Raw genomic sequence first — 15175 nt, 5'->3', positions numbered from 1 at the left:
CATCCATTTAAAGCATACAACGCAGTAGTTTTACATATATTCACAGAGTCATGAAATCATCACCATATCAATTTTAGTACATTTTCATCACCACAAAAAAGAAACCCATACCCATTAGCAGCAGGGCCTCCACATAGCCTCCAGCCTAGCCTGCCCCCAGCACACTGCTACCTCAGCCAGTGTGCACGTTGTGTCGGAATTCATGGCCACTTTGTTGCTGGAAGCCCTGAGACTTCCCTGCAGGGCTGTCCATGGGGAGCACAGTTCTTACCCCTGCAGCAGCACCTGATCCTGCCCAAGCCTGCAGGGTGCAGAAAGGCCTCCTTTGTTCCTTTCAGGCAGGAGATGTGTTTGGAGTTTTATTTCTAGTACCTTAGAAAATCTATCCAGAACTTTCCACCTTGTACCAAATCAAAAATAACTTGCATTCGTTCAAAGAATAATCTACCAAAGCAAAGTGCCTCAAATATCACTTTAGAGGATCCTTAAGGGCATTATGTCTTTCAGATAGGATGATGCTGATTATGTTTGGAAATAGCTAATCTTTCTAAGAATTGAAAATTGTTTTCTACATTTTTCATCCACTTACAGATCAAAGAAGAAATCTGTTTTATATATGTCAATTTTCCTATAGTGGATTGTCTTAAAATAGAGCACGTTTGATTTACACCAGATTTATGTTGTGACATTAGTTACAAATTTGGTAAAAACATTTCTAATTAGAGATGATCAGGTAAATCTTGACAACTGTTGAATAACTGCTAGTAGTGCTCTTGAGATTTATTTTTTATTTGATATCAGATTTATAATTCAAGTAAATATCTGAGTAGAAGCTAATGCAAAGAGATAATTACTATATTCTAAGGTAGAGTACTTATAATAATTGCTTTTAGAAATAAACATATCTGCTGGGCATGGTGGCTCACACCTGTAATCCCAGCACTTTGGGAGGGCGAGGCGGGCGGATCACTGGGTCAGGAGTTCGAGACCAGTCTGGCCAACATGGTGAAACCCATCTTTACTAAAAATACAAAAATTAGCCAGGCACGGTGGTGTGCACCTGTAGTCCCAGCTACTCAGGAGGGTGAGGCAAGAGAATCACTTGAACCCAGGAGGCAGAGGTTGCAGTGAGCCGAGATCGCACCACCGCACTCTAGCCTGGGTGACAGAGCAAGACTCTGTCTCAAAAAAAAAAAAAAAAAAGATTAAATAATATTTTTTCTGGTTTATTACCCAAAATAATAGCTTGAAAGACTCTTAATAAAGAAAGTAGCATTCTTAAATTTTTCTCTTCAGCTGGTATCAGAAATTATGAGCCATTTATTTCTATTGAACTACTTCCTTTATTTTGTTGTTTTTAACTTTGTTCCTAGTTATTTGTGTCATCATAATGATGTAGACCACTAACTAGACAATGAGTGCACAGAGGTTAAATGACTTCGCCAAGTTTTTAAAGCCCTTATTAGGATTTATAACTAAAAGTCACTACTAACCATGTTTTTGTTTTTTGTTTTTGAGACTGAGTCTCGATCTGTCGCCCAGGCTGGAGTGCGGTGGCATGATCTCGGCTGACTGCAACCTCTGCCTCCCGGATTCAAGCAATTATTCTGCCTCCGCCTCCTGAGTAGCTGGGACTACAGGCGAGTGCCACCGTGCTTGGCTAATTTTTTTTATTTTTAGTAGAGATGGGGTTTCACCATATTGGCCAGGCTGGTCTTGAGCTCCTGACCTCGTGATCCACCCACCTCAGCCTCCCAAAGTGCTGGGATTACAGGCATGAGCCACCGCGCCTGGTCAACCATGTCATTTATTTATTTATTTGAGGCGGAGTCTCACTCTATCACCCAGGCTGGAGTGCAGTGGCGCGATCTCAGCTCACTGCAACCTCCGCCTCCCAGGTTCAAGTGATTCTCCTGCCTCAGCCTCCCGAGTAGCTGGGATTACAGGCATGAGCCACCACACCCGACTAATTTTTTGTATTTTAAGTGGTACAGGGTTTCACAATGTTGGCCAGGCTCGTCTCGAACTCCTGAGCTCAAGTGATCCACCTGCCTCGGCCTCCCAAAGTGCTGGGATTACAGGCATTAACCATGTCACTTATAATGGAACACAAGAAACAAAAGGCAGACTGGATGTTTTAGAGTATTGAAATATTCAAGGAAAGCAAAACTATAATTTTTTTTTTTTTTTTAGAGACAAGGTCTCACTCAGATACCCAGGCTGGAGTGCAGTGGCATCATCATAGTTCACTGTCACTTCAGACTCCTGGGCTCAATAGCGATCCTCCCACTTCAGCCTCCTGAGTAGATGGAACTACAGGCATGTGCCATCACACCCAGCTAATGTTTTTATTTTTTGTAGAGATGGGGTCTTGCTATGTTGCCCGGGTTGGTCTCAAACTCCTTGGCTCAAGTAATCCTACTACCTTGGACTCCCAAAGTGCTGGGATTACAGGCATGAGCCACCATGCCCAACCAAAACTATACATCTTAAAAGCAGAGAAGAAACATATACCATTGAGCACTCCATTCATTACACTTATAAGCTTAGAGCCTTTTCCAAAGTCCAAACTAAACATCAGTCTTTATAGTAAATTCTTACTAATTTCAGACTTTTGGAAAAGAATTTGATAAACATTTTGGGAAAGGAGGTTCTAAACTACTGAGAATGAAGCTCAGTGACTTCAACGACATTACCAACATGCTACTTTTAAAAATGAACAAAGACTCAAAGCCCCCTGGGAATCTGAAAGAATGTTCACCCTGGATGAGCGACTTCAAAGTGGAGTTCCTGAGAAATGAGCTGGAGATTCCTGGTGAGTTAACCTCCAGGGGTGACAAAACTGTACTGTCAGGAGCACAGCACTGTAATAAGAACTCGTGGTTTCTGGAATAGTGATACTGGGATATTGACAGTTATTTCTTTTTTTAAAGAATTTTAAAATTCACCGAATTTTTCATCATTAGGAAAATCCATAATTATGAATGAGCACACATTACTAAATGTTTAATGAGATTATAGTTCTTATATTTCTGATTCTGACAAAAGTTCAGATTTTCATTTGGTAATAATGGTAAACAGCAATCATAGATTTCCTCTGAATGTATTCATGCTATGCTCCTGAATAACTTTTCTTCAGAAATATAATACAGGTATAGAGGCAGATTACTTCCTGGGATGTGTACACAGTTCCATTTAAAGTGACAAGTTTTTTAAAAAAAAAAAAGTGACAAGTTAATGATAAGTCACTGACCTGCAGGAAAAAAGATCATAATATTAAGGATAGAGATGCATAGCAAATTGGCCAGATTTCAAGGCGTGACTTTTTCAGAGGAAACCTGTGTACATTCCATTTTCCTCACCCCGAATTTGCCAGAGGAAAAAAAGTTTTAATCTGGTTGTTCATATTCTCATTTCAGTGGGTATAAGAAAAAACATATTTGGAGAAACACTTTTCTTTGTTATTAATAATGACTATGCAGTTGCATATGGTTCATTTCAAGAAAAACATTTAAATGTCAGCCTTGTCATGTGCAGCTTGATTGGCCTTGAGAATATGCAGTGTTCTAGTCAATGCATCATTTTTTCTACTTAGGATTTGTCCATGCTATTAGAATAGAGTGCTAACTTCCATAATCAGTCAAAATGAGAAATAACTTTTTTTTTTTTTTTTTGCGATGGAGTCTTGCTGTGTCACCCAGGCTGGAGTGCAGTGGCGCAGTCTCGGCTCACTGCAAGCTCTGCCTCCTGAGTTCACGCCATTCTCCTGCCTCAGCCTCCCGAGTAGCTGGGACTATAGGCGCCCACCACCACACCCGGCCAATTTTTTGTATTTTTAGTAGAGACGGGGTTTCACCATGTAAGCCGGGATGGTCTCTGTCTCCTGACCTCATGATCTGCTCGCCTTGGCCTCCCAAAGTGCTGGGATTACAGGCGTGAGCCACTGTGCCCGGCCGAGAAATAACATTTTTTTTAAAGTCAGTTCCCTTTAAGTGAAAACTTTTCAGTAAAAGGTTTTATCATGTTAGATTGGCTTTTTAAAAAGTAGATCAAGAGGCATGTTTTAAAATACAGGCGGTTGTCTAACAAGCTGTTCCTAAGCAAGGTTCTGGTTTGTTTTAGGTCAGTATGACGGTAGGGGAAAGCCATTGCCAGAGTACCACGTGCGAATCGCCGGGTTTGATGAGCGGGTAGGTGTGAGGGTGTGTGACCCAGTCCCTGTCCTGATGAACGTTCTTCAGATGACAATGATCTGTTTGCCTTTAGTATATGAGACAACGGCCCATGCTGATCACAGATATATCAAGTTTAGCATATTTACTGAATTCCTCTTTTTTTTTTTGAGACGGAGTCTTGCCCTGTTGCCTGGGCTGGAGTGCAATGGGACGGTCTCTGCTCACTGCAACCTCTGCCTCCCGGGTTCAAATGATTCTCCTGCCTCAGCCTCCCGAGTAGCTGGGATTACAGGCGCACGCCATCACGCCCAGCTCTGTGTTTTGAATTTTTAGTAGAGACAGGGTTTCACCATGTTGGCTAGGCTGGTCTTGAACTCCTGACCTCATGATCCATCCACCTCCGCCTCCGCAAAGTGCTGGGATTACAGGTGTGAGCCACTATGCCCGGGCTTTTTTTTTTTTCTTTTTTTTTTTGAGACAAGAGTCTCATTCTGTCAGCCAGGCTGGAGTGCAGTGGCGCATTCTCAGCTCGTTGCAACCTCCACACCCTGGGTTCAGGCGATTCTCCATGTCTCAGCCTCCCTAGTAGCTGGGATACAGGTGTGCGCCACCATGCCTGGCTAATTTTTGTATTTTTAGTAGAGACAAGGTTTAACCATGTTGGCCAGACTGGTCTCGAACTCCTGAGCTCAAGTGATCTACCTGCCCCATCCTCCCAAAGTGCTGGGATTACAGGCGTAAGCCACTGCTCCCGGCCCTGGGTTTCTTAATATATTATGTCTCCAGTGTTTGAACAACAGTTCTATTTAAGATATCATAAACTCAAAGAGTAAGCTGTGTGTGAGTATCCACTATAAAATATGTGTAGCATTAGCTTACTACTGTAGAAAGTTTGCATGTTGGCTGTTGCTGCTTGCTAAAGGTATCCACATTCATAAGCAAGTATTTATAATCAGGAATACAACATTTCTGCGGGCACAGCAGTCAGGCACAATCAGGTAGCAGAAATTCGTTGCTGGCCTGGGCGCTCTGCTCTTTGGCACTGTCTTCAGAGGGCGGCCCTGTGGAGGAATGCTCACAGCCACTCTGGCTTTTCCCTCTGAGTTTGACACGTGGCTAGCCTGTGCCCTGAGATGACATTCTGATTTTTGAAGGTGACAGTCATGGCGTCTCTGCGAAGGCCCAAGCGCATCATCATCCGTGGCCACGACGAGAGGGAACACCCTTTCCTGGTGAAGGGTGGTGAGGACCTGCGGCAGGACCAGCGCGTGGAGCAGCTCTTCCAGGTCATGAATGGGATCCTGGCCCAAGACTCCGCCTGCAGCCAGAGGGCCCTGCAGCTGAGGACCTATAGCGTTGTGCCCATGACCTCCAGGTAACTGCCAGGCTGCTCCCAGCCAGTAGGCTGCTGCATATTGCTTGGCGTCCACGGGACTGTTTTTTTAGTGAAGAAAGAGCAGTTTGGGTTTACTCGTTAACCTTTTATTCTCCCTTTCAGGTTAGGATTAATTGAGTGGCTTGAAAATACTGTTACCTTGAAGGACCTTCTTTTGAACACCATGTCCCAAGAGGAGAAGGCGGCTTACCTGAGGTAAGGGCGGCCACACGCCCTGCTCCCCCAGCAGTCGCCTCCCCTCACTTCTCCAGTGGCAGGTCGGGGCCGTGACAGGCGCGCTCGAGAGCCCACACTGCCTGCCCCGCAGTCTGCTGGCTGGGTCAATAAACCAAATGGAGTGCTGGCTGCTAACCAGTAGTTGCAGATATTTTACCGTAATACAAAATATTTATTAACTTTGGGTGGGGGGAAGAAAAATTGTTGAAGGAAATAAATAATAATAAAATTATCAGATAACATGTAGTAAAACATTTTCTGTGGGCTAGGTACTGTTCTCAATTTTTAACGTGTATGAACCAATTTACTTCTCACCAACAACCTGCAAGGTAAGTATTATTATCACTGCTATACAGATGAGGAAGCTGAGGCCCAGAAAGGTCAAGTAACCTGTCCTGTGTCACTTAGCCTGTAAAGTGGGGTAGCTGGGATTACTAGTAATTCTAGGTCATGATATGGATGCTTTTTTATTTTTCTGTATCCTTTTCTCTATTTTCCAAGTTTTCTACAATTAACATGTACATTTTAACCACAAGGTTTTTTTTATTTCCTTTTTGTTTTTGTAAAGAAAAATAAGGACAACATGAGAAACATTTTGAGGGTTGACAGATTTTGACAACCAAAGTTGACAGGTTTGGGTGACAAGCTGTAGGATAAAGGAACAGCTTCAGGGCTTCTTTCTCTTTGATGTTCTCTGATTCTTTTTTAAAAGTTTTTAAATAGGAGCAGTGTTCCCTTCAGTCAGGAAAGATTTCTGAAAATATCAAACATATTCTTATCAAACTCATATTCCCAGGTGATAATTACTCTACAGGGCAGTGTTCACCAACTTTTAGTTCCAGACATTTGAGTCCTTTGCTTAGAATTGTTTCTACTTTCCCTGGAAGACAGGGCAACTGATGAGCACGCTTCCTGGAGTCTCACAAATTGCAGATCTGGCCCTGGCACTGAGGCTCTGCCTGACAATGCAGATGCCAAGCAGGTGTCTCCTTTCCCGTGGTACCTGCCTGCATTTGTGGGATGGAATGTAGCGTGGAACCGCACAGGGTTAACATAGGTACCAGGAGAGTTGAAAGCACCTTACATAATGGAATTATGAAAATAATTTCCAACTGCCTTTTTACAGGGCACTTCCAATACCCATTATTTAAATCCTTGCTGTTTTTTTTCTTAATTCAGCATGTTACAGTGTTTTGTTTTTTTGAGACAGAGTCTCTCTCTATCACCAGGCTGGAGTGCAGTGGCATGATCTCGGCTCACTGTGGTCTCCGCTTCCCAGGTTCCAGCAATTCTCCTGCCTCAGCCTTCCGAGCAGCTGAGATTACAGGCGTGCACCACCATGCCCAGCTAATTTTTGTATTTTTAGTAGGGATGGGATTTCACCATGTTGGCCAGGATGATCTTGATCTCTTGACCTCGTGATCCGCCCCCATTGGCCTCCTAAAGTACTGGGATTACAGGCCTGAGCCACTGCGCCCGGCCTACAGTTTTATAACCTAAGAATTTTCATCTCAGTTTAAACTAGGAGGAGAGAATTTTAAGATGGAGTGGACTACTTTTAAAGCTAACTTTAATAGCAACTCAGAAAAGATTTCACCTGAAGTGATTGAATTGCTAAGTCACACGTGAAACTGTTCTGTCTTTAGATTTTATCGGGAAAACTTGTTAAAGCTTTCCACACAAAAGTACTTAAACATACGTGTATCACATTGTTTCCCACTGCCCAGGTACTGCCTTTTTCCTAGGAAACACTGAAAACAGCTTTTCAAGTTCACTTAAGCATCCATTGTCATTTAAGAAAATACTTTCTCATAGGAGTGCAGAAGCCTTATTGGAAGAAAAAAGAAAAAATATTTTCTCATACTTACTATGGATTGTGTGTATATCTACCTATTGGAAATATAAAGAAAGATGTGGCACTGGCTGGGCGCAGTAGCTCACGCCTGTAATCCCAGCACTTTGGGAGGCCAAGGTGGGCGGATCGCCTGAGGTCAGGAATTCGAGACCAGTCTGGTCAACATGGCAAAACCCTGTCTCTACTGAAAATAGAAAAATTAGCTGGGTGTAGTGGCGGGCGCCTGTAATCCCAGCCACTTAGGAGGCTGAGGCATGAGAATTGCTTGAACCCAGGAGGTAGAGGTTGTAGCAAGCCGAGATTGCACCAATGCACTCCAGCCTGGGCGACAGAGTAAGACTTTGTCTCAAAAAAAAAAAAAAAAGACAAAACAAAACAAAAGAAAAAGAGGCCGGGCGTGGTGGCTCACACCTGTAATCCCAGCACTTTGGGAGGCCGAGGCGGGCGGATCACGAGGTCAGGCATTCGAGACCAGCCTGGCCAACGTGGTGAAACCCCGTCTCTACTAAAAATACAGAAATTAGCTGAGCGTGGTGGCATTTGCCTGTAATCCCAGCTACTCAGGAAGCTGAAGCAGGAGAATCACTTGAATCCATGAGGCAGAGGTTGCAGTGGGCCAAGATCGCACCACTGCACTCCAGCCTGGCGACAGAGCTAGACTCCCATCTCAAAAAAACAAAAGAAAAAGATGTGGAAGTGGTCTAAATAAAGATAAAAACAGACATAATCCATCTTTAGCAAAACTGTGCGGGCTTTTTGGCTATGGTAGTGACATGGCCTGAGGCTTCCAGCAGCCGCCTGTGGTGCTGTCGCCCTCTTGCTATGGTTCTTTCTAGGTCAAAGTTTCAGAATGGCATGCCTGGTTAATAAACAGTTATGTTTAGTTCATCTTATTCCTCTCTATGTCAGTGGGAAATTTGTTGGATCTGATGGTTTTGTACCTGAATTTTTCATAGGCAATAGCTTGGATTTCTTTAGGAGTAATTAAGAATGAATAATGGTATATTGAAATTCAAGATCCAGAGTAATGTGGGTTCAGTGTTAATATTGAATATGGTTAAAAGTCATATTATTTTTTCCTGCCTCTTTGCTATTTTTCAATGAATTCTTGGTGATCTTTGCCTTTGAAATCACATAATGCTAAAATCTTCCTAATTCCAATTCCCCTTTTCTCACTCATTAGTGATCCCAAGGCACCGCCGTGTGAATATAAAGATTGGCTGACAAAAATGTCAGGAAAACATGATGTTGGAGCTTACATGCTAATGTATAAGTAAGTTTGGTTTTGATTTTTCTTTGTATTAGTTAGTTCATTCTTCTGCAAATTGCATGTTTTCTTTTGATTCTTAGCTTTGCCTCAGAGAGATCATCAAGATTATTCGATATTTGAGTCTCAATATAAACAAAAAGTTTTAAAATTTAAATTTTAAGTCAGAGAAACTTTTTCTAATTAGATGTTTCTATTATTAAATCATAGGGGCGCTAATCGTACTGAAACAGTCACGTCTTTTAGAAAACGAGAAAGTAAAGTGCCTGCTGATCTCTTAAAGTAAGTACCCTTCTGCCCTCACCCTTAGTGGGATCACTGCAGCCGCACAGCTGTGTCTCTTTTGTAGGCGGGCCTTCGTGAGGATGAGTACAAGCCCTGAGGCTTTCCTGGCGCTCCGCTCCCACTTCGCCAGCTCTCACGCTCTGATATGCATCAGCCACTGGATCCTCGGGATTGGAGACAGACATCTGAACAACTTTATGGTGGCCATGGAGACTGGCGGCGTGATCGGGATCGACTTTGGGCATGCGTTTGGATCCGCTACACAGGTGCACTTGCTGTGCTCTCGTGATCCTGGGCAAGGCGAGAGTCATCATAGGACTTTCAACACCCTCCAGAAATAGACAGTTTTTAAGGAAAAACAACATATTAGTTAGATTCGTTTTGTCATGGTCATTGAATGCAGAAAGGGATAATCACTTAGTTCAGCCTCATTCAGTCAGGTCACAGAAGTCATGGTGATCAGTGATATCATCAGAGCCGGTAATCAAATGTGTTCGCAGATCAAAGGAAGACTCTAAGAAAGTTTTAGGAAGTCCCATAATAAAAATGTCTGGTCAAAAATGTGATACAGATCTTTTCTCTGGTTAACCTCTGAATGTTTTGGATCATCCTTCTCAATCTCTGCGGCCCTGTGTCCTGTGCACGTGGGTTTTGCACTGAGGGATAACTCAAGCCGAGGTGGTTACTCTCGAGCATAGGAACTCACATCTGTGTAGCTGATTTCAAGGGAAGCAGAGTCTGTATTTTTACTAAATGTGAACAGTAACTATGTGAGGATGCTGCCATTTGTGCTCGGTACTTTGAGAGTTCTGGCTTACATATTCTGCTCCTTGCCTTTTTTCTTGTTTAGTTTCTGCCAGTCCCTGAGTTGATGCCTTTTCGGCTAACTCGCCAGTTTATCAATCTGATGTTACCAATGAAAGAAACGGGCCTTATGTACAGCATCATGGTACATGCACTCCGGGCCTTCCGCTCAGACCCTGGCCTGCTCACCAACACCATGGATGTGTTTGTCAAGGAGCCCTCCTTTGATTGGAAAGTAGGTTTTGTTTCATGTGCACTTTTCACTTTTGTGACAGTGTCCCCGTGATCAAGCTGGTATCTCTCGTGTATGATGGAAGTGCATTGAGTCATGTTGATGAAAATATTTACATTATTTTGTACAGCATTTCTCAAAGTTAGTATTTAGGATTGTCTGCTTGAAAACCAGTTAAGAGGCCGGGCCTAGTGGCTCACACCTATAATCCCAAAACTTTGGGAGGCACAGACGGGAGGATCACCTGAGGTCAGGAGTTGGAGACCAGCCTGGCCAACATGGTAAAACCCTGTCTCTACTAAAAATACAGAAATTAGCTGGGCGTGGTAACACACACCTGTAATCCCAGCTCCTTGGGAGGCTGAGGCAGGAGAATGGCTTGAAACCAGGAGGCAGAGGTTGCAGTGAGCCGAGATCACGCCACTGCACTCCAGCCTGGGCGACAAGAGTGAAACTCCGCCTCAAAAAAAAAAAAAGTTAACAGGCAAAACCTTTATTTGGAGAAATAAGGGGACTGCTGAGGCCCCTCGTCTCGTGATGTGTGTGCCATGGAGTCTGTATGAACAGCTTTGTAGCTGTAGAAAGCAAGGCTGCTCCTGGTTATAGATGTTTGTTTACTTTAAGATCATTACTAGATTTAATCTGTTTGGGCATGATTGTATATACCATTATGATCAGCCGGGAAAATCATGTTCTTTTCTTCTAGAATTTTGAACAGAAAATGCTGAAAAAAGGAGGGTCATGGATTCAAGAAATAAATGTTGCTGAAAAAAATTGGTACCCCCGACAGAAAATATGTTACGCTAAGAGAAAGTTAGCAGGTGCCAATCCAGCAGTCATTACTTGGTAAGATTTTTATATGTGGAAAAAACTAACGGACTACCAACATGCTACTGTTTCTCGAGGAGCCAACATATGTACAAAGTGCTGAGCTCTTGATACTCTGTTAGCATGACTTCTCTGCTTTCATTGAGGAGGAAAGCAGGGCTTAGAGAGGCTGACTTCCCCAAAGCCAGGGCAAGGCCTGCAACTCTGACGTATGTGACCCCTGCACTGTCTTCAGGTTTACACTCAGTCCCTGGAACAGTGGCGCCAATTGGAGAAACAGAAGGTGCACTCTTAGACAGTTGCCAGAATATTGTTACATGCATGAGGAGACTTAGGTTTTAAATTTGCTTTTGTCCTTTTTAGGGCGTTTGACCCTGATGAATATAGTACCTAGGTATGAAAAGCACGGTGTGGGCTTGTTAGATGAGAATTCAATTTGGGTTGGCTTTTAGATTAGCCTTAAAGTTTTCTCTTGTTGAGGTCTAAAGCAAATAGAAATTTATGGAGATGATTCATAGGAATGAAAAAAGTTGGACTTTAGAATTAAGTAATAGTGGCAATCTATTGTCAACTTATTTTTGACAAGGGTGCCAAGACCATTCAGTGACCTTTCCAACAAATAGCGCTGGCAAAAGAATGAAGTTAGGTCCTTGTTTCACACCATGTGGAAAAATTAATTCAGAATGGATCAAAGAGCTAAGTGTAAGAGTCAAAACTATAAAACACTTAGAAATAGGAGTAAATCAGCTGGGCGTGGTGGCTCACGCCTCAACACTTTGGGAGGCCAAGGCTAGTGGATCACTTGAGGTCAGGAGTTCGAGACCACCCTGGCCATCAAGGTGAAACCCCATCTCTACTAAAAATACAAAAATTAGCTGGGCATGGTGGTGCGCACCTGTAATCCCAGCTGCTAGGGAGGCTGAGGGAGGAGAATGACTTGAACCTGGGGAGGCGGAGGTTGCAGTGAGCCAAGATGGCACCACTGTACTCCAGCCTAGGCGACAAAGTGAGACTCTGCCTCAGAAAAAAAAAAAAAAAAGGAATAGGAGTAAATCATCCTGACCTTGGATTTTGTTGTGATACTTGCCATTTTTTAGGTATGACACTGAAAGCACAAGCAAGATAACAAATATATACATTGGACTTCATCAAAATTAAACAATTTTGTGCTTCACAGAGTGCTATCAAGAAAGTGTTTCAGCCTTCCAAATGGGATAAAATATTTGCAAGTCATGTATCTGATATGGGACTTGTATCTAGAATACATTAAAAAAACTCTTATTGCCTAATAATAGGTAGATAGATAACCCAATTAAAAATGGTCAGGGCTGGGCGCAGTGGCTCACACCTGTAATCCCAGCTACTAGGGAGGCTGAGGCAGGAGAATCACTTGAACCCAGGAGGCAGAGGTTGCAGTGAGCCGAGATCACGCCATTGCACTCCAGCCTGGGTGACAGAGCAAGACCCTGTCTCAAAAAAAAAAAAAAAAAAAAAAAAAGGTCAAAAGACTTGAACTGACATTTCTCTAATGAAAATATACAAATGGCCAATAAGCGGCATGAAAAAATGCTCAACGTTACTAGTCATCAGGGAAATCCAAGTGAGATACTACCTCACACCTGCTAGGATGGCTATTAATTAATTAATTAATTAATTTATTTATTTATTTATTTTTGAGACAAAGTCTTGCTCTGTCACCCAGGCTGGAGTGCAGTGGCACGATATGGACTCACTGCAACCCCCACCTTCTGGGTTCAAGCGATCCTCCTGTCCGAGCCTCCTGAGTAGCTGGAATTATAGGTGCATGCTACCACGCCTGGTAATTTTTGTATTTTTAGTAGAAATGGGGTTTCGCCATGTTGGCCAGGCTGGTCTTGAACTCCTGACCTCAGGCGAGCCACCACGCCTTGCCAGATGGCTATAATTTTAAAATGGGGCTAATGCAGTGGCTCACACCTGTAATCCCAGCACTTTGGGAGGCCAAGGCAGGAGGATAACTAGAGCCCGGGAGTTCAAGTCTAGCCTGGGCAACATAGCAAGACCCTGTCTCTACCAAAAATTTTTAAAACTTTCTCTTTTTTTAATTTAAAAAAAAAAGGAATCTAACAAGTGTTGAGGATGTAGAGAAGGTGGACTCCTCATACTCTGCTGGTGGGAGTGGGAAAAGGTGCAGCTGCTGTGGGAAAGTGGCAGTTCTTCACAAAGTTAAACATAGAGTTACCATTGGACCCATCAATGCCACTCCTAGGTGAATCCTAGGAATTCACTCAGGAGAAGTGAAGGCATACATTCACACAAAATCTTGAGCAGCATAATTCATGTTCTGTTTTCCTACAAATCCAGTCTTTGACTTCAAGGTTATAAGCCACAGAAAATACTCTGTGAGTGATGACGTGGGGAATGTGTTTGGATAGGATCACTAGGGATGCAGGCAACAAAGGACAATGACACATGCTTTGTGTTTTCTGTGTTTGTTTTTTTTCCAGTGATGAGCTACTCCTGGGTCATGAGAAGGCCCCTGCCTTCAGAGACTATGTGGCTGTGGCACGAGGAAGCAAAGATCACAACATTCGTGCCCGAGAACCAGAGAGTGGGCTTTCAGAAGAGACTCAAGTGAAGTGCCTGATGGACCAGGCAACAGACCCCAACATCCTTGGCAGAACCTGGGAAGGATGGGAGCCCTGGATGTGAGGTCTGTGGGAGTCTGCAGATAGAAAGCATTACATTGTTTAAAGAATCTACTATACTTTGGTTGGCAGCATTCCATGAGTTGATTTTCCTGAAACACTAAAGAGAAATGTCTTTTGTGCTACAGTTTCGTAGCATGAGTTTAAATCAAGATTATGATGAGTAAATGTGTATGGGTTAAATCAAAGATAAGGTTATAGTAACATCAAAGATTAGGTGAGGTTTATAGAAAGATATATATCCAGGCTTACCAAAGTATTAAGTCAAGAATATAATATGTGATCAGCTTTCAAAGCATTTACAAGTGCTGCAAGTTAGTGAAACAGCTGTCTCCGTAAACGGAGGAAATGTGGGGAAGCCTTGGAATGCCCTTCTGGTTCTGGCACATTGGAAAGCACACTCAGAAGGCTTCATCACCAAGATTTTGGGAGAGTAAAGCTAAGTATAGTTGATGTAACATTGTAGAAGCAGCATAGGAACAATAAGAACAATAGGTAAAGCTATAATTATGGCTTATATTTAGAAATGACTGCATTTGATATTTTAGGATATTTTTCTAGGTTTTTTCCTTTCATTTTATTCTCTTCTAGTTTTGACATTTTATGATAGATTTGCTCTCTAGAAGGAAACGTCTTTATTTAGGAGGGCAAAAATTTTGGTCATAGCATTCACTTTTGCTATTCCAATCTACAACTGGAAGATACATAAAAGTGCTTTGCATTGCAAATTTGGGATAACTTCAAAAATCCCATGGTTGTTGTTAGGGATAGTACTAAGCATTTCAGTTCCACGAGAATAAAAGAAATTCCTATTTGAAATGAATTCCTCATTTGGAGGAAAAAAAGCATGCATTCTAGCACAACAAGATGAAATTATGGAATACAAAAGTGGCTCCTTCCCATGTGCAGTCCCTGTCCCCCCCACCAGTCCTCTGCACACCCAGACTGTTTCTGATTGGCTTTTAGCTTTTTGTTGGTTTTTTTTTCCTTCTAACACTTGTATTTGGAGGCTCTTCTGTGATTTTGAGAAGTATACTCTTGAGTGTTTAATAAAGTTTTTTTCCAAAAGTAGTGTGTATCTCTTTTATGCAGTTTCAAGAGCAAAATATTCATCTTACAAAATAGTTTATTATATTACTTGCCTAGTTTGTTCTGATAAATGTGGGTTAAATGCATTATGGCATTTAAAATAAACATTTATGGCCAGGCACAATGGCGTACACTTGTGATCCAAGCATGTTGGGAGGCCAAGGCTTGAACTCCTTGAGCCCAGGAGTTAAAGACCAACGTGGGCAACATAATGAGATCCCATGTCTATTTTTAAAAATAACAAATTTATCTTCTCAACAAATGACACCTATTGAACCAAATTTCATCTGTAAAGAAAAATAAGTAATCGTGTGTGTGAAAAATCTGGTGCACATGATCTA

The 15175-nt window shown here is 42.5% G+C and overlaps 1 protein-coding gene across 4 annotated transcripts in view; it reads left to right on the top strand.

Annotated features, from left to right (window-relative positions):
• Window positions 1-14813, top strand: part of PRKDC (protein kinase, DNA-activated, catalytic subunit) — a 186397-nt gene extending 171584 nt beyond the window's left edge. For 2 of the 4 annotated variants that reach the window (XM_055116534.2, XM_055116533.2), the window contains exons 77-86: window positions 2611-2815; window positions 4123-4190; window positions 5330-5550; window positions 5674-5766; window positions 8826-8915; window positions 9120-9191; window positions 9259-9460; window positions 10045-10233; window positions 10937-11076; window positions 13545-14813. In XM_055116534.2, the coding sequence (XP_054972509.2) occupies window positions 2611-2815; window positions 4123-4190; window positions 5330-5550; window positions 5674-5766; window positions 8826-8915; window positions 9120-9191; window positions 9259-9460; window positions 10045-10233; window positions 10937-11076; window positions 13545-13749 (1485 nt within the window). In that variant the 3' untranslated portion in view covers window positions 13750-14813. The remainder of the gene's footprint in view (window positions 1-2610; window positions 2816-4122; window positions 4191-5329; window positions 5551-5673; window positions 5767-8825; window positions 8916-9119; window positions 9192-9258; window positions 9461-10044; window positions 10234-10936; window positions 11077-13544) is intronic. The other 2 variants (XM_055116536.2, XM_055116535.2) reach the window with 1 other exon arrangement.
• Window positions 14814-15175: the final 362 nt, after the last annotated feature.

This window comes from Pan paniscus, chromosome 7, assembly GCF_029289425.2.
Source record: "Pan paniscus chromosome 7, NHGRI_mPanPan1-v2.0_pri, whole genome shotgun sequence".
Taxonomy (NCBI): Eukaryota; Metazoa; Chordata; class Mammalia; order Primates; family Hominidae; genus Pan; species Pan paniscus.
This window is presented reverse-complemented; position numbering and strand designations above follow the sequence as displayed.